General features: G+C 39.8%; 1 protein-coding gene across 3 annotated transcripts in view; it reads right to left on the bottom strand.

The window, feature by feature from the left end:
* Positions 1-760: 760 nt before the first annotated feature.
* Positions 761-18812, bottom strand: part of LOC108752928 (cadherin-89D) — a 24699-nt gene continuing 6647 nt past the window's right edge. Inside the window, exons 3-22 of one of the 3 annotated variants that reach the window (XM_018494159.1) lie at positions 13735-13865; positions 13508-13663; positions 11764-11872; positions 11191-11393; positions 10860-10988; positions 9400-10357; positions 8898-9056; positions 8469-8646; positions 7661-7922; positions 7270-7573; positions 5249-6951; positions 4638-4850; positions 4336-4424; positions 4192-4275; positions 4052-4120; positions 3596-3799; positions 3007-3207; positions 2212-2376; positions 1453-1829; positions 761-1290 (exon numbers count right to left, since the gene is read on the bottom strand). In XM_018494159.1, coding sequence (XP_018349661.1) covers positions 1610-1829; positions 2212-2376; positions 3007-3207; positions 3596-3799; positions 4052-4120; positions 4192-4275; positions 4336-4424; positions 4638-4850; positions 5249-6951; positions 7270-7573; positions 7661-7922; positions 8469-8646; positions 8898-9056; positions 9400-10357; positions 10860-10988; positions 11191-11393; positions 11764-11872; positions 13508-13663; positions 13735-13865 — 5537 coding nt within the window. In that variant the 3' untranslated portion in view covers positions 761-1290; positions 1453-1609. Of the gene's footprint in view, positions 1291-1452; positions 1833-2211; positions 2377-3006; positions 3208-3595; positions 3800-4051; positions 4121-4191; positions 4276-4335; positions 4425-4637; positions 4851-5248; positions 6952-7269; positions 7574-7660; positions 7923-8468; positions 8647-8897; positions 9057-9399; positions 10358-10859; positions 10989-11190; positions 11394-11763; positions 11873-13507; positions 13664-13734; positions 13866-18812 lie in introns of those variants that run through there. The other 2 variants (XM_018494158.1, XM_018494160.1) reach the window with 2 other exon arrangements.

Raw genomic sequence — 18812 nt, 5'->3', positions numbered from 1 at the left:
TTTGATTTATCGTAATTAAAACACCCTCGCTGATTTAATTAAGTGGAGAAATTCCTCAGACATCAGGGAGGACTTTGAGAGGAATTGCGGGATATCGGCATTTTGACGAGTCTTCGAAGGTCAGGTTTGACGACGGCCGTGATTGCGCCCGTGAATGCACAGCAGCTATTTCAACCCATTAAAAAAGCTATAATTATAGCATACAAAATTTTAATTAATTATAATTTGATTTCGAAAGATTTCTTTTATAATATTAAAATCAAGTAAATACTTAAACAAATTTTACAACTGAAAGAATCATATTCCATTTTTCAAAAGTCGAAAGGAAATTACTCGAACAGAAATTTTCCAAAATCTTCCAAAATTACAGCATAGATTACATCCTAAATATAATTATTATGTAAAAAAATATATAAGTTAATATCTAAAACAATAAATATATTAATGGTTAAAGAAACGGACATAAATAAAGATTAAAAGTGATTTATTCATAAAAAAATCAACAAAAAGTACATAAAAAGTAATTTATTAATTTTAAAATCATTTTATTTATAATATACTTTTTATAATACATTTAGACGTTTTGTCTCAAAGATAGGTACGTTTATCATTAATAAATTTTAATTAATAGCCAACATGTTAGAATAAAAGCAGAGAAAATTTATTACCTATAATATTAAACATTTTACGACATATTATCAAATAAGAAAAGACAGCTTAATTAAGACATAAATTACACGTATGTTACACTATGTTACATTTTACACAAACGTACATACTACGTATAGATATATTAAATAAATCTTCAGCTAACACGTCAAGGTAATAATCCACCGCAAAATGGACTTACCGCAAATGTATCTGTACATAATCTACAACAAATTATCTTAATATGCAATATATTAATATTGTACTTAAACATTTGCATCTGTAATATATTAATGTTGTAACATTAGCGCGATAAATAATCTTAACAACAATTGTCACGCCGTTACCTAATCTATCTCGATTAGTCAAAAAGAACATGGAAGATCGAATACCAAAGACGATGCCGTATATTTACAGAATGAATGATTCTCTGGTTTGTGACGACGTACGAAGACTTTGGCAACGAGATGACACGCCATGAGCACGCGAGGTACAACAGCAATTTATACGCGAATTTACAAAAGGGAACGTTAAATTGTCGAATAAAAATAACCGCTGTATCTCGGTGCTCCTTGGAAGCTCCTCCTCTTTTTACAAATCGGTGCTGCTAATAGAGCATGTGGCTGGTCCTTGATTGTGAACCTGCGAATTGATTATCTGTTCAATTTTGTTGGATTATCGTTACTGCGTTTAATTGAATAAACGGCAGTAAGATTTTTGATACTTTTATTTCATAACACTAAAATTGTATTTATTTCCCATATTTTCAATAGTACTTCTTGCTTTTGGCGACATTGAACCTACCGTGCATAGTCGATGTATTCGGCAGGGAGCCCACTAACGATATCTCCATGCCCGGGTGCTCGTGTATCACCGTCTCCGTGATATTGTTCTCCGCCTCGGAATGAGCACGGCGATGTTCCGCTTTTTGTCTCTTCGCCGTGCCGATGCAGCAATGTTGCTATTGCTGTTGCTGCTGCTGCTGCTGCTGCTGCTGCTGCTCTCGCTGCAGGGTCATTTCGTGGGCATAAACGGATTCGGCGTTCGAGAAGGAGTGAAACCGCTGCCGCCGTTTCGCCGCCGTTGCACGTCTCCCGACCACGCTGGAGGTTTCGTGACTGCCACGGGAGACGTCATTGCATCTCTCGCGACGTTGAAGGGATTTGAGCGAGTCTTCGTACCCGCTAAAAGAAAATAGAGGAAATTTTTGCCACAGGAAGAGGAGGGTGAGAAGTACGAAGCTTGTGTCAAATAAATTGGGACAATTATAGATATATATATATATATATATACACGTTACATTGGATTTAGCAAAATTTGTTATATAGCGATTAAAATATGTTATTTAAGCACATGATAATTGTATTTCTTATTTTTTTCATACATTTTTATAATTTATAATTATTAATATATATAATTACTCCATATATTGCTGTAATGTATTACTTTTCTTTATTTCACAATGCAAAACATTTACCAAATTCGACATGATGTAAGTAAATTCGAGCTTTTTATCGGAGAAGTTTCGACTGACAAAAATTTCCACTTAGAAACCCAACTTACTTGCTGCTCTCGCCACTAGAAGGGCTAGATGAGTGACTGCAACGACAAGAGGTGCGCGCTACGATACCAGAGTCCTGACCACTGGAATGCAGGGATGTCGCGGATGCCTCGAGGCCTTTCAAGGTTCCCGTCGACCTCACCGCATGTTTTCCGCCCCCGCCCATCCTGAAAATAGCCCGTGGTAGTAGCATCTATGTAAGGTACTCAGAAATTTCCCGATACTATATATAGTCTATAAAGATAAGTCTGTGCAAGCCTTCGAGTATACCGATTACATAATATATTCCAATTTCATATTCCTAACGTCAGCATATCTTCGAAAAATCAGATTTTTATTAAAAATATGAAACGTTATAGTTTACCCACTATCATAACTATTGAACATATTGATGGCACTATTTGTACATAAAAGAGTTATTGAAGATTATTCTTGTACGAATATATATGCGTTTTCTTTATTAAAATGTAAATAGATTTTATACTAATAGAAAATTTATTATAAAAAAATATTTAACATTAAATATTTAATATTAAAATAATAACTTGTGTGTTCATAAATGTTAATGCGTCAAATGCTGTTATAGATAACAAAGAAGTTTATCTAGATTTCCTATAACGTAAAAAATAAAATTAAGTTTAGAATATATAATCTTATAAAATTAGTATATAAATATTAATTAAATTCAATACATATTTTTATAGAGTCCTCATAAGAAGATTAATATATCTGGCATAAATAGTTAAAGTCACAAAATTTTCTCGCTATTTAATAATCTTTAATCAGGTCAGACTTACGTGTGAAAGCGGACGCAATTGCCGTGCTCGCACATGCTCTGTCGCCTAGACATCTCGGTACAGAAGGGTTCCGGGTCGTAATGGAGACCGTCGACGAAGGTAGGAAAGAGCGGTGGCTTTTGCAGAGTGCCGGCGGGGTCTGTTAGAGCAAATCCGACCGGACCAACCGTCGAGAACATGGCCTTGTCTCGTCGTCTACGACTAACGAATGGAATTCGAGACTCCCATTCAGAACGCGCACTTTGTATCGAAGATAAAAAGAATTGGCATTTAAATTAGCCGATGCCGATCAAATGCCAACAAGACATCGGATTCGATCCCCCATTCCATTATTTTATTCCGCAATCCTTTTTTATATAATTAAGCATCGCCATGAGTTTAAATAGAATAATATAATAAATATATTAATAATTGTTAATGGATAGTTCGACTTTTCGATATGCGAAAGTGTAAAGAAAGAAAAAGAAGATGATAAGACCCTTTAGCCAATATTGTATCCAGAAGTTAGTATGACAACGCAGACAAGCGTTGTGTTGACCTTAGGCGAGGCGACTTTAGTGACGAGCGAGCAAAACCATATTCCGCGTACCGTTTGTTGCGACGAACACAGGTAATGCACAGGGCGGTTACGAGGGCACCTACGAAGACGACGCAGGCGAGTACCACGACGCCTACTTCGAGGGCGGACAGCAAGTAACGCTGACTACCTCTGCGTGGGGCGTTACCAGCGATTTCCAGTACACGATATTCATCTAGTTCGCGTTTTATGTCTGCTTTCTTGGTATTAAAAACGCTAAAAAGACACGCGTATATGTATTATTAAAAAATCAGATTACTGTGTTATTGTACATTTGAATATCAAATATTGAAAAATTGACTTGAAGATTTATATAAAATTTTAATTAAATTTTTAGTGATTTACTTAAAGTATTAAATTGTTGGACAAACTTTCAATTAATTAATAAACTAAACGATAAAAGTTATATTAGATAAGGAGAACGAATTAAAAATATCTTTTACATTCGATAATAATACGATTGATTACCTGTGCAAGGTTTCCATGTCTATCATAACATTCAAATGTGGATCGATCGCGTACAGATAAACATCGGTACTAAAAAAGTAATTCAAAATATAACAACCAATCGAATCACAATTGTATCACTCGTCGAACAAATCACTTACGAGGCTGCATCGATCAAGTTCTTCTCAATGTGGGGCTCCAACTTCCTTATCCGTACATCCAAACCAGTGACATTCTGCAACGCTCTGAAAAACAATTAGTATGTGTCGTCATGCTTGTTACGAATATCACGAAGCAGAACTTACATAGTAATATTCTCGAGTTCTGGCTCGATCTCGATAGGCTTCCGGCCCATGACCATGACGACTTGCTTCTGATCGTCCAACACGTACACCTACGGATTCAAAAGCGAAATATATACCGGATACGGTACGATAAATTGTCAAGGTCGGCGCCGAGTGAAGTGAGAGGGAGCGAGGGAGCTTCCGTCCTTTGAAACATCCCATTTCCTCGCGGGGAGGAAATTAGTCCGGGCACTATCTCTAACGGAGAGTAATTAAGATACACCGCGTGAAAACGTACGTGGGAGTACAGAATGTGAACTTACGAAGACGTTGGTAATGCTGCTGCGACCGTTCTCGGCGCCCTGTCTATCAGTGGCCTTGACGTCGAAACCGAAGACGCGACCGGCGTCGCGGCCAAAACTCGCTACAGATCGCACTTGACCGCTGAGTGGGTCAATGGCGAAACGCGGAGCGTCCTCTCGGCCAAGAATTTGATAACGTATTTCACCATTTATTCCCAGATCCGGATCCTCGGCCTGCGATTCGCCAAACGGATATCAAATAAATTCCAAATCAATCCAAATAAATTCCAGCATTAAAGCTGATGGCTGATTTTTTAAGCGTTTTCAAGTCTTTAACTCGAGAGTCATCAATTCTTAATAAAAATTCTACTTCAGATATAATACTACAGATGCGATATTCAGATACTCGTTTCATTAGCATATTTCAAGTTACAATTGCAATTAATAGAACGACCAGTATATAGACGAAGATAAAGTAATTTAACATGAGAAGTCACTTCAGAAAATTAAATAAAATCTGTAAATGGAGATGTCAAGAACGAAATACGAAAAGATAGAGAGAAGATAGAGAAAGACCGATGTAAAAACCAAAATGGATTAAAACGAGCTCGCTTTGACTCGCGCATACATACCTCCACTTTGACGACCTCGTAACCGTAATGAGCAGTAGTAGGTATAACGGCGAGGATGGGCTTGTCTTTTGTCTTGAATCTGGGCGCGTTGTCGTTCACGTCCTTCACTCTGACGACCACTCTAGCTTCATTAGGCGCGAGTCCATTCAACCTCTCACCAACGACCGGATAGATCATCACTGGCATGCCACGGCCGAGCTTTAATCTGTCGACTCTGACCTTCACCTCATACCGATCTCTGGCTTCCCGATCGATCTCCGTCGTCAGATATAGGGAGCCGTTCTTAGGATCGATTGAGAAGTGATCCCTGCTGTCAGAACCGTCAGCCACGACGCTGTATCTTATGTAATCACCATGCCGATCATCGGTTAGATCGAGCTGTGCGATCAGCAACGGCACGGAAGCGTTCTCGTCAACCTCGACTTCGTAATATCGATGCCGGAAGGTTGGCATCTTGTGCACCTCGTTGTCCGCCTCCTCGTCGTCATCGTCAACGTTCAATACCGTGACGAGGACCACAGCTGAGGAAGTCAAACTAACCGGCGAACCGAGATCGCTCGCCGTGATGATCAAACGATGATTATTCTTGGTCTCGTAGTCGAGCTTAGCGATAGTCGTGATAATGCCCTCCTTACTGTCTACCGCAAAATATTGTTTGTCCGCGTGATCCTCATAGCTCAGATCAAATAGGATTAACCCATTTCCATTGCCAGCGAAATCGCTATCGTTTGCGTATACTTTGGCAATTTGCGTGCCGATTGGACTGTTCTCCAAGATGGAAGCCCGATAGACCGGCAACTGATCACCCTCCTCAAGCTCGTCGTAACCGTGGAACATTGGCGCGTTATCGTTTACATCCAATACGTTTATCTCCACTTCCACAGAGGAACTCAAGCTTGGTGAGCCTTGATCGCGAGCGATCACGAGAAGACGATGAGTCATAGCTCTCTCTCGATCGAGAATCCCGCTCACTTGTATTACTCCTTGATGTGGATCTACCTCGAACGATCGTGACGCGTTGTTCACTTGTTTCGAATCCTCATGGCTAGTGATCAGCTCGTAACTGAGATTAGCGTTTTCACCGAAATCGGCATCAAGCGCTTGCACCGTACCGATAGCGTAATTGGAATAAGTGCCCTCAGCCACATCGAAAGTATACCAGGACTTGTCGAAAACAGGCGCGTGATCATTCACATCCGTCACGTGGACCCTGACGGTGATATTATCCGTAAGACCGTCAGAGTCCCTTGCCAAGACGAACAATCGAATATGCTTTTCCGGCGGTAAGCTCCGAGCGACAGATATCTCGGCTGTGCGTGGATCGAGATGGAAGTAACGACGGCTAGTCGCATCATAACGACGCGATCGAGCTCCACTGGAAGTTGTCTCATTTCCTAGACTGTACGTTATCGCTGCGTTCGCGCCCTCGTCTTTGTCGTCCGCCAACAGACGTATTATCGGTACGCCAATCGTCGTATTTTCCGGCACCAACAGTAACGGCGAGCGCCGTTCACCATCTGAAGTTTCAGGTTGAGCTTCTACATCTTCTGTCTCGTCCTTCTCGGCAGATGTATTCTCGTCACTTGGATTATACGATACGCGCACACCCTGATCCGGCAGGACTACCATCCGTATGAACTTCGGGGGATTGTCATTCTCGTCGAGCACCGTTATCCTCAAAGTACTCTCTGACTGCAATCCGCCTGTACGAGAAACAAATGACTTATTTTTGATTATATCTTGAATTTTTAAAAACTATAACTTAAACCTCAACTACAGTTATTAATCTTCAATTACAGCTATGGATATTACACTTAAATTTTAAAGCGTCCTATTTGAAGTACAGAATGAACCTCCGTTTTATGACAAAGGACAGAGGAAGATTCAAAGTTTTTTTGTTTTTTTTTACATACAATACAATTTAGAACTTCACAGTTAATACAGATAATACAAAATCGTTGTAATAAATGTTTGGATGTTTAACCGATATTAATAGAAATAAGGATTATCAGAGGACTTACCCCTGTCAGTGGCGATAACTTGGAATTCGTAGTTCGGCCTTGTCTCGCGATCCAGGACACTGTCGTCGATACCCTCGAAGTACACTTGGCCCATTATCGGATCGATTCTAAACTGGCTGCTACCGTCGCCCTGTAATGCAAACGTAAAGTCTCGATTTTCGCCCTCGTCTTTATCGCTCGCCGCAATCGGATTTGTCAGAGTAACTTCCGTTCCCGCAGGACTGTTCTCCATAATCCGACCTTCGTAAGCGGACAACGTGAATTCCGGCGCGTGATCGTTTTCGTCGTCCACGACTATTCGCACCTGAGGATTAGAGTCGTAAATCCAACGATTAGAACGACAGATGAACAAATAACGGATCGTGGCTCGATTTGCGAATGACAAACTTACTTGAAACACGCCCACGCCGCGTAAGCTCTCGGCAATCACGGTGATACTGTAATTCTCCCTTGCCTCGCGATCCAAACCTTGAGGAGCATAGAGAGAACCGTCATCCATAATGGCAATATCGGGCACATCCTGCTGATTGACGATAAGAAACTGAGTACCGGACATAGCCGCCGTTGTGCCATTATACGGAAGCACTTGGCCGATCATTGCGCCGGGAACATTCTCTTTTACATGGAAAATCAGAGGAGCAGTGGTCGTTCCCCTGCAATCAACGGTCATTGACTTTTGAATAAGCAAATGGGTAGCCATCCAAGTCACCGGACCTTTGACCTTTCGACGCGTCCAACGAAGTCGGCAAATCTGGCGTATCGATTTCGTGAGAGAGATACGTTGGAAGACGCGACAAGGCACAAGGCTCTCAAAGGATATTACTTAATAGCGATACCGAAAGATCAGATTGTGGAAAATAATATAATTTGCCAAGAAAGAACCACACAATATGACAATTATTACCCTAATAGCACAATTTATTGGTAAGACATTGATTAAACATTGGCACGCATCCGAGATATATTAAGTCAATATTGCGTCAATAAATTATGTTACTAGAGTAGTAATTTATATTTTGAATACCTAATAGCTAACAAATCAGTCAGACGTTAATTAGCGAAACTTCCTAGAACGTAATCAACAATTAAAGAAAATGTAAAAGGAAGTGTGTGTTTCACATATTTTGCTCGATTCTTATTCGTCGAAAATGTCATGAGAGTCGTTAAGAACAAATTAGATGCTATGCAATTTCACTCACTTTGTGAAGATACCCCGATTGTCATTCGGATCCACCACGTGGATCGAAACGTTCGTGATCAGTGTCAGTTCCCTTTCGTCGCTGACGATCGCTTCGAAGTCGTATATGGAACGGTCAAAGCGCTCGATCTCCTCCACAACCGTTATTGTGCCTGAGCGCTCCTCCACAGCAAATGGAACTGAAATCCCATCATATATGTATGCAGCATGTGTTACGCATTTGCATGAATAATATAGGCATTTTGCGCATCGCGTGTTTCCGACCGCGGAGGCGTATTGAAATTAGGACGCATCTGGGGATATCCCCAGTGCGAGCGAGGGTTTATTAGACCGTTAAGAAACGTCGCGCGACGTGTGTAGCTTTTAATTCTTGCCAGAGCTATGAATTAATTGACTCAACGCGCACCATCGCTGTCACGTTTATACGTACCTCCCTCTTCGTAGCCGTGTAGAAGATCGTAGATAAGATCGTTAGTTTTAACAGCGTCGTTTACGCGAATCTGCCCGACACTGGTACCTACGGGCACATTCGCACCGACCCAGAACTCATAAGGCGCGCCGATGAAATCTGGTTCCCACGAATTTGGACCTGAAACACATGGACGTTTCGAATAATGTCTCAGTGATAGTTTACACTGTTTACAGGCAATTGAAAATGTCTACGTAATTACGGATCTACCGTTATTGAAAACTCTTTAAAGAGCATTTAAGTTATTCGTTTGTCCTTTAAAAAAAATAGTAATTATATTATTAAACAGTGAAAAAACAATAGATGGTATCTGAGAGTTTTTCCTTTATTAAGAACTATTGTTTTTAACTCAAACAATGATGCTTACTGTTATTCAGTTTCAAACAAAGACTCTCACAATTACATCTGTCATTGAAATTAGACAGTGTTTGTTCATTAATTCTGTCTTAAATTTCAAACTTACCGTCCGCTCGAAAAACGTCCACCGTGACAACCGCTAAAGAGAATCTCCTCTCGCTGGGATTCGCCGGCTGATCAGCTGCTTCCACGAAAATCGCGTGTCTACCTTCGAGTATCGGACTTTCCGATACCGTGATCAGGCCCGTGCTCTCATTTACCAAGAACGGCGGCTTCCGAAGTGTGGAGTTGCCAGGTTTCTGCAATCGATAGCGAACCAATCCGTTGGGACCCAAATCGTCGTCTACCGCATGCACTTGACCCAGCACGGTGCCGACCTTCACGTCACTCCTCGCCACTAATTCGTAAAGATTGCCTGGCACGAAAATGGGATTGTTGTCGTTAGCGTCGAGGAGAGTAATTTCAACATCCACGGAAGATCCTTTGGATTCATCACCCGTCACAACGACGCTCGGCCTGTGCTCCACGGCGTAGACTTTCATTTTCAGATGATCGCGCTTCTCGCGGTCCAAGATTGTCTGGTCCTTTACGGTGAGCCAGCCAGATTGTGGGTCTACAGAGAAGGCGGCAGACAAATCCTCCAGCTGATAATCGAACTCCCCGTTTTCGCCTTGGTCCTTGTCGCGCGCGATCACCTGCAGTACGCTGAAGCCGTTCGGCAGATTCTCCACGATGCTGATGTTGTAAAGATCGACCTCGAACTGCGGTAGATTGTCATTCAGGTCCAACACTTCGACCTCAACCCGCGCGACGGTCATTTTCAATGGGTTATCCACCTGCGACGCGTGAATTTGAAGATTAAACGTATTGCCCGGCAAGCTTCGCTCGGCGTCGAGATCAATCGCACGTTTCAGAAACAGCGATCCATTTTTCGGATCAAGATGGAAGAAACCCCTCTCATTGCCGGATATTATATCGTATCGTACTGGCACATTTATATCTCGATCGCGATCGGCCGCGTGGATCGGATTGGTAAAGTTTATCTCTGTAAAAATTGGATATTCCTGCAAAAGAAAATAACATTACACTCCGGAATTTAAAAATATTGTATTAAAAAGTATTATTAAAAATTTGCAAAGTGTCTAAGAAATGTTATTTTTGCTTCATAAATACTCTTTCGTTATTAAAAAGAAAGTAAATATGTTAAATAATATTCATACAAAATAATATTTTACAATTTACATTTTTTTTTGCTGTTAAGATAAAAAAAACATTTCAGATGATTATTTCTGGATTAAATGTTTCATTGAAGGTCAAATTTAAAAAATATTCATGAACACTCGTTAATTTTAAATAGTTAAATTTTCAATTTTGGGTATATTGACAATTAAATCTGTAAAATAAAATCTCATTCAAATTTATTTTTGAATATTAAATAACTATATCTAATTCTGATTATATGAGATATTTATTATCTTGCTTAAATACGTTCAGGATGATTGGATAATTTCTAAAACACCTCGCGCATTAAAAAAAAATGCAAGAAAATAATTTTTATAATCGTACCGGCATAGGATAAAATTCATAAATTTTCGCCTTGTAGATGTCTCGCGTGAATTTCGGATCAAGATCATCGTTGTCCACCACAGTAATTTTTACGGTGCTGTTCGTGCTCCTGGCAGGGACACCACGATCCTAAGGAATTGCATTATGTGTTACGTCAGGAATTACTATTGCAAATCAATCCGGTATGTCATTCATCGCTGAGTTGCAATTTCTTACAAATGTCGACTGTTGCAGAACGCAACAGTCATTTAACTTTTCATATTGAGCGGAACAATTTTATAAAGCAAAAAGAAATACTGTACTATACATTTTCAGGTACGTCATTACTCACAGTCGCAGTAATAACCAAGGTGAATTCGCGATCTCCGCTGTCGTAGTCGACTGGCTTCCGGAGTATCAGGGCGGTTCTGTGCCCGGACTCGAGAGAAAATTTCCCTTGTTCGTTTCCCTTCACGATAGCGTAATAAACGTCGCTGTTCGGCGTGTTCGGCTTGTCGCCATCCAGCGCGTGAATCCCGCGAAATATCGTCACACCTGCGAATTCATTTCGGATCTTTATGCCGCGCGTCAACTTATCGAACAGAAAAGCGAGGAAATCCGAGGAGAGAAAAATTCACTGCGCGATTCACGACAGAATTTGGAAAAATGGAATTTGATATGACGAAACTGTGCACGTCCGGTCTCGGGAAAATATCTGGGGAGAATATGAAATGTCAGATTCTAAAAACCCCGCTCGCGAACGTGCAGCGGACCGTGTAACAGCGTCAAGTAACATTTTATTTCAGCGATCGATAGATTACGCGTATATACCTATATTTATGCAAAAGCGAGGATATCAATTATATGACATTCAGGTGCGGCAGGAGAGCGATTTATAGTATCGCTAGTGGGTCTAATATCTCACCGACTGGCGTAAGCTCGTCCACCGTCACGTGATAAGGCGCGTCGACAAATTGTGGCGCGTGATCGTTTATATCCTCCACGTAGATCGTCACCGACAAATGCGACGATACCTGAGCATAAACGGCAGAACATAAGTCACACTCGGTGGCTGCACCCGATCGTTTCCTGCACCCCCCCTCGTCGGTCGACCATCGCTCGCCATCTCTAATCCATGCTGAATTATGCGTCGACACAATTCAACGTCTCAGGGCACGTTTTACGGCGCGGATCATAAAACGTGATTATCGCGTTTGGGAAATGAAAAAGGATCGATGGTTTTCCTGGGAAACGGTACTCTGGCGGTCCGCGAGCTATACCCGCGGAATGGCGTTTAGGCGCGTGAATATTCGACGTGGACGGCGAGTTAAGCAAGGATCTAGCGCGCGACCGTTCACGCGAAAGCCGTAATCATCGGTAATCAAGTCGGGTAAATAGTGTACGTCAGACGGCAAGATCTATGGCGCGCTATTGATCATCACTTTCCGCTCGTTTCCTCGCGCGTTACGCTCGTCGCGGCCGAGTATCTTCGAAAGCAAGTAAATCGGGCGCTGAATTATTAAAAAGTGGACCGCGAGAAACGTCGATTTGCATCCGTCAATTCGCGCGCCGAGATGAAAGCGTTCGGTGTCCGAAAATACGTGAAAATACAACGAAATCCCGGATCAATATTTAGGGAGGTGTTTTAAGCGTGTGCCGAGAGCTGCGTGCGTTAACAACTCTTACTCGCTTCGGTATTCCGCGCGCGGGAGTCGTTACATAAACGCTCATTACCACGCGCAAAAGAGCTTGAAACCGGTAAATTCGCCCCGTTCATTCGTTTTTTTTCCCCCCCGCAATTAAACCGGTTCACACACGCTCTAATTGCACGAATGGTCGAATCCGAAATCAAAAAATTCGCGCGCGTTATAACAATCTTTCAAAGAGTAACGAACGACATCTACGGTAATACGTGTAAAACACGATTAAATTATCACGTGAAATATCATTCTATTGATAAGAAAAGTAATGACTTCATTTACTATCTTCCTTTTAAGTAACGGTTATCTTTAATAAAAAATATTTCCTTGATGATAATCTCAAAATACACTTATTACAAATTTGAAAAAAAAAATCATTATTATGTACTGAAATAAGAATTCTTTTTTTTTTTAAGTGAAGAAGCAATTTATATAATAAATACGTCGAATTTATTTTAATTTAATTATCTTGATTAAAGTATTAAACTCACTATTATAAAATTCAGAATATGTTTTGAATAAATTTTATACTTATGATAAACTCACAATAGATTTGCGGATATATAAACTTTTGAAATATTTAAAACAAGTAATTATTACTTCTGTACAGTAAGTATTTTGCTGATGAGAACCGTTATTTCGATTATACATTGCGAACGTCAACGTAATGAAAAGGCTGCGCATTCCACGATCATTATATACAGCATCTGTTAGATCTTAGCTCCGTTAGAAAGAATTGAACAATCAGCATCTCTTTAGCGACTCTATCAGCACCTCTCCTCAACTCGATACTTTAGAAAGAGACAGCGTGATACGATTCAAACTTCTCACTTTTTCAAAATTGATAGCGACAATTTCATAGGAATGCGCAGTTTTCTTCTTATTACTGTCTATTCTTCTCATGATTGTCTATGACTGCGAGGTCGACGACCGACGAAACGTACGATATGTAGTATCTCATGTCTTTACCAGTGAGTCACCAGAGCCGAAGTCGCAGGAGACTCGAAATTTTAATAAGTTCCTCGGGGACTCCGCATCCACCAGATCCTCCAGGGATTGCGCCAAAATCAGAGAAACGTGCGTCTCGTTCGTTTCCTTGTAAGCGAAGAAGCCGGCGTCTTCCTCCTGTACGAGATTTATTTTTTTTATGCGTCGCTTCAGATAAACAAGATTAGTATGCTGAGATGATGACGTACCTTGTCGACTGGCGTAATGGACAGTCGATTTCTAGGATGTGCCTCTAGCGAAAGAATTTCAGTCCCTGTTTCCAGATTCTCCGGTACCCGCACGAATTTCAAGTACTCTCCGACAGGATAAAACTGACATCCTAACGAGGAGGAAAAACGCAACGTTAAGCTAGCACGTAAATTGATTAAAAGCGAGCGTGAGCAGTCGCGAGACGCCGGAATGAAAATACAGAGAATGGAGTTCGCGAAATATACACTGTTATGCATCGCGGGAATAAGAATATGCCGATGTACTCCTTCAACAGAGTAGAAGTAATCGAGTCAGTTTTATTTCTACTTTTATTTCTCTCTACCATCAGATAAGAAGTAAAAAGGCATTGCCGTGTCGAATACAATATCGAATACGACAATAAACAGCGTTGTTTGCCTTGGCCAGTTTTGCGTCAATTCCCACCTACTTGTCGATAGACTTTGCTTCTCCTCAATTTACTTTTAAAGTTTATGACAAGGAAAGATCGATATATATAGCCAAAATAAAGTATTTTGGACTTTCCAATTGGAGCTCTGTGTCTTAAATCCCTTACTTAAATTACTTCTCTTTCAAACATTTCTATGCAGAAAGATACGTATAGAATCTAATATAATAAAAGATTACTTTCAGTCAAAGAATAAGTCAAAATTATTGAAAAAAGTTTAATGTCCATTTCTCTACCAATGTAGATTAACTGTAATCTTGGTTTAACTCACTCTTTTTCTGATTCTTAGAACTAGAACAAGATAAAAAGTAAATCGAGATTAAAGTTACTCTACTGCCTCAATAGAAATGGACATAAGAGCACAACAAATATTTTATTCATCGTTTATGCATTATTTACATGTAATACTAAATAAATATACATGAAAAACATAAACTTTCTTTATGATTAAATTTCTCCGTGATACTTAAATAATAGACATTTTCTAACTTGTATAGTGTATAAACATCAAGTAGATAAATACTTCATGCACGGAAAATGTCAGGAAGATCGGTAACACGAACGTCATGCGATCCTCATGTTAAGGAAATGATAAATATGAATGATAATACCATGGTATAGAATAAAGTTATCAAATCGCTGACAAAATCTTATACTTAATATTTTTATAATAACTTGTATAATCCGAACAGTATCGGCGTCTATCAATACATCAGTAAGCACTAAAAATAACATAACATCAATGATACACTTTCACATATAATTGTTATGTATAACACATGAAGTTACATTGCATTTACATTGTTGAAATTTTAACATTTACGTTATGTTACTGTTAATTGAATGTTTATTGAGTTGTTTATAAGGAAAAATCATTTTCTAATCGAGGATACTCCTATAATTTTATACTTTTATCTCAAAAATAAAATTTATACTATATATATATAGAATATAGGTTTTCTTTATTTTCGTAATTAATACAATACAGCGCTCCAAATAAGACAAAGATGAATCGAGTAAACCGTTATATGAACGGTATTATTTCATACATTTTATCTCAGATAAAGAGGTTCTCAGATCTGCTGTACGTTTCGTCATTCAAAACGCGTGGCACGTAAACGATCCTCTGGATTTACACTATTGTTGCGTACGCGTTGAAATCCACGCAGGGAACACGACCGACTAATTATCCAGCATAATCTGGACGCGAGAGTGAAACATCGCTTCCGACTGCGAAAGGGAACGGATTGAGAGACGGATAGCGGAGAGCGTGCGCCCGTCGCATTATCTGGTAACAACGAAGGAAGCTCGCGCCTTGATTTTATCTCAAATTTATTCTGAGCTGTGCGATCGTTCAGCCGATCAGATCGAGCCGGAGGAAGGATCGTGACGGCGCATCGCCGGCCACTTGCGATATATTCGCAGATCCTCGAGACGATTCGTTCCTCGCGTTTCGTGTTAAGATACATCTACAACTCCCTCGCGAACTGCGGCTTTATCTCCACCCCCGTCGTAAAAACGTCACAGGCCGACGATTCCTTTCGAGAGCACAGTATCTTTGTAATCGCACTACGAACGCGCAGATCATCATTTTATCCTCGTCCGTACTTTTCCCCCGGCACTCCTGACTACTTCGAGTTGGGCAATCGCACGTAAACATTTCCCCGTTCTGTACATATATGCAATCTCACAGAAAAGGACTCACAGAAATATACAGTATGTACCAAAAGATGAAGTCATTCGTCGACAGACGTTACGTAAAAATGAACAAAGTATAAGAAAACTTTCTGCACTGCTTTAAATATTCCATAATTTTACTATGTGAGAGGTTTATTATATAATTACACGCAGTAAATAGAGTTATAATAAAACACGCAACGTACGTACATATATCCAAGTAATTTAAAAAAAAAAAATCTAAAGAGAATCCAGTCAGACCGCTATTCTGTAACTCTTAATCACAGTATCGTTGCGTACGTACGTTGTAAAAAAAGCTGCTCAATGATAATATAACAATACGGACACTAAGTCTCGTTACGAGCTACAAAACAGAAGTCTTACTACAGAATATTTCAAGCACAGTGTCTCTGCCAAATCAAAATTAGTACGGCAAACGTTTATATAGATTATTTATTTTACGAATAAAAAGAGAAGAAGCTTATTTGCAATAAGCTCTCGGCAACTTCTCGCCGTTGCTCTTTCGATTCGTTCTGTGAATTCACAACGGATGCGAGAAGAGCCGAACTCGCGTTAGGATTTCTTGCGTAACATTATCGTATCCTGATCTCATAAATCTCAATCCACTCGAAGGTGAGTTCGGACTTGATGCATCGTTATTTTGCCCTATTTATGTCGCGGTGGGTTAACCCGGCTATCATTAGTTATCCCGCTTTATAAGCTCTGGTCTTTCACGGCGACGACGACAAGTGCCGATCTCCGCGTATTGTTGCCACTTCGGCCACTTGCCGTCTCAGTTAGATCGTGCTGCAGGTGGCCGTTTGTACTTATCACCGTGGACTTTCACCTTATCGCACGGTGAACGTAGCCATACTCCGATTACGAGGTGGACGCGCGCTCATGCGTACTCGCCATGCAGACCCCGTTAGTTTTTTTCCTCGTCAACTCGTGCGACTGACTGAAGTTTCCCTTCGACTATACTTTCGTAACGATTTTTGATAAGTATCTTGTACGGAAGTCTTACGGCTATTCTACAATGTGCTTTTTATTTTCTGTTTCTCGCTTTTTGTTTCTTATTTTTTACATCTTGTTTTTTTTCGCTTCTTATCCGGTTTTTTTTTTTTTTTTTTTATTTTATGTCGCTCGAGATAAAAGTTAACGAACTTCGGAAGGAACACGTAGCAAGAAATACGATTGTCGATAAAACGGTTGCAAAGGGAGGAAGAAGCGAGAGGCAAGAAGCACATTGTAGAATAGGCTTTAATTTCGGGCACGAGCGAGTAAATCTCTCAAGTACCTTCACTCACGTTTTCTCATAACATTTACTCTGAAAGATAAATAAAACAGTAGCACCTGCGTCATTATATAAATCACATCGACCTGCTATCGATTATATGCGATTACTTCCGATCTATAATACCCTCGGTGGTTTTTCAGCGGCACGCTGATATGCGCGATGTCACGTCAAACACGAATCAGTTATACCTTAATTAGGAATTTGCTTACATGGCGAAACTAATTGTGAAACTTACGTCTAATTATCATCAATATTGTAGATACGGTTATAAATAACTTTGCACTTTCTAACCGTCTCAGGCGACGCCAATCGAGGCGTTTTCTTGGGAGGTGCGAACGTGCCGGTCCAAGCTTCCATTTGCCACTTTCTGATTCAAATGCTGGCAGATTACGTGTGTAATATGCGTGAATAATGCGATGCCAAGAAATTTAATGCGACCACTGCTTGAGCAGTCATGAGCGGTATGAATTGCTACCAAAGATTTCAACCATAAATATCTATATTCCCCATGAAATTTTCATATAATAATAATCTCATATAATGAGAATATAAATCAGTAAAAAAAATAATCCTATTTTCGGTCAAAGCGGATCTTCGTGCTTAAACATTTTAGTGTTAATTTATATACAATAATAATAGTATAACTTGAACAAGAAAAAAAAATTTTTTTTTGTACGTTTAAATCTACTCTTTCGTTAGACTGCTGTTATAACAGCGTAGTAGTACTATTATTGTTATAGTGCTTACATCGATAACATTGATACTTTGCTAATTCGCGTAATCATCAATTTTCAATTTTTCTAATTTTGAATTCTAGCTGAGGTAACATCTTTCCCAACAAGTTCTTTATACGATTTTAAGATGCATTATTCTTAAATCAACAATCAATTAATTTCTAAGATTATTATTTCAGTTGTGAATCAGCGTTTCAAGTCTAGTAATTAAAGCGTAGCTATAAATAAAAGATGTATTTATTTACACAAAAATATTATTAGGTAGCATCTAGCCTCGACCGTTTGATACTTTCTTACTTATTTGATTTTTTAATTTTTATCTGACTTCTTAATAGCGTAATTGTTATGAAAGTATTTTTCTTAAACTATAAGTAAGTTCTAAGTTAGCTGTTTTGTGGTCAGCATTAAATCTCTCGAAACTTCACTTTCCAAAAGGATTGCGAACATTTTAAAGGAATCACTTCGCGAGGATCACGTCTCTTTCTTTCCCCTTTCTCTCTATCTAGCTATCTTTCACTTCCTCCATGTCTATTTCTCGAGTCGATGCGCGAGAGGGAGATTACTTTTGAAAGGCGAGCAGGCCAAGAAAATCGCGAGCAAGTGCTCGGCACACACACGGACACATCTTCAGCCAGCTGCGCGTTATATGTCGCGTTATATATCGCGACAATAGATATGCTTGCCTGTCATACACAGCATACATACATACATACGTATGCGTGTCGTTGCATTTACAGGAATAAGCCCGCTGCTCTCCAAAGCTTTAATAAAAGTGGGCCAAGGTTAGCCTACTTTTTGTATGCTTTCGTAACGTCTTTAGTTTGGGACGGACACCGTGGAAGCTCTACGTATAACACATGCATTTTCATAGCATGAAGATTATATGATATCCATATATATATA

The sequence above is a fragment of the Trachymyrmex septentrionalis genome, unplaced genomic scaffold (genome assembly GCF_001594115.1).
Source record: "Trachymyrmex septentrionalis isolate Tsep2-gDNA-1 unplaced genomic scaffold, Tsep1.0 scaffold62, whole genome shotgun sequence".
In the NCBI taxonomy this organism is placed as follows: Eukaryota; Metazoa; Arthropoda; class Insecta; order Hymenoptera; family Formicidae; genus Trachymyrmex; species Trachymyrmex septentrionalis.
This window is presented reverse-complemented; position numbering and strand designations above follow the sequence as displayed.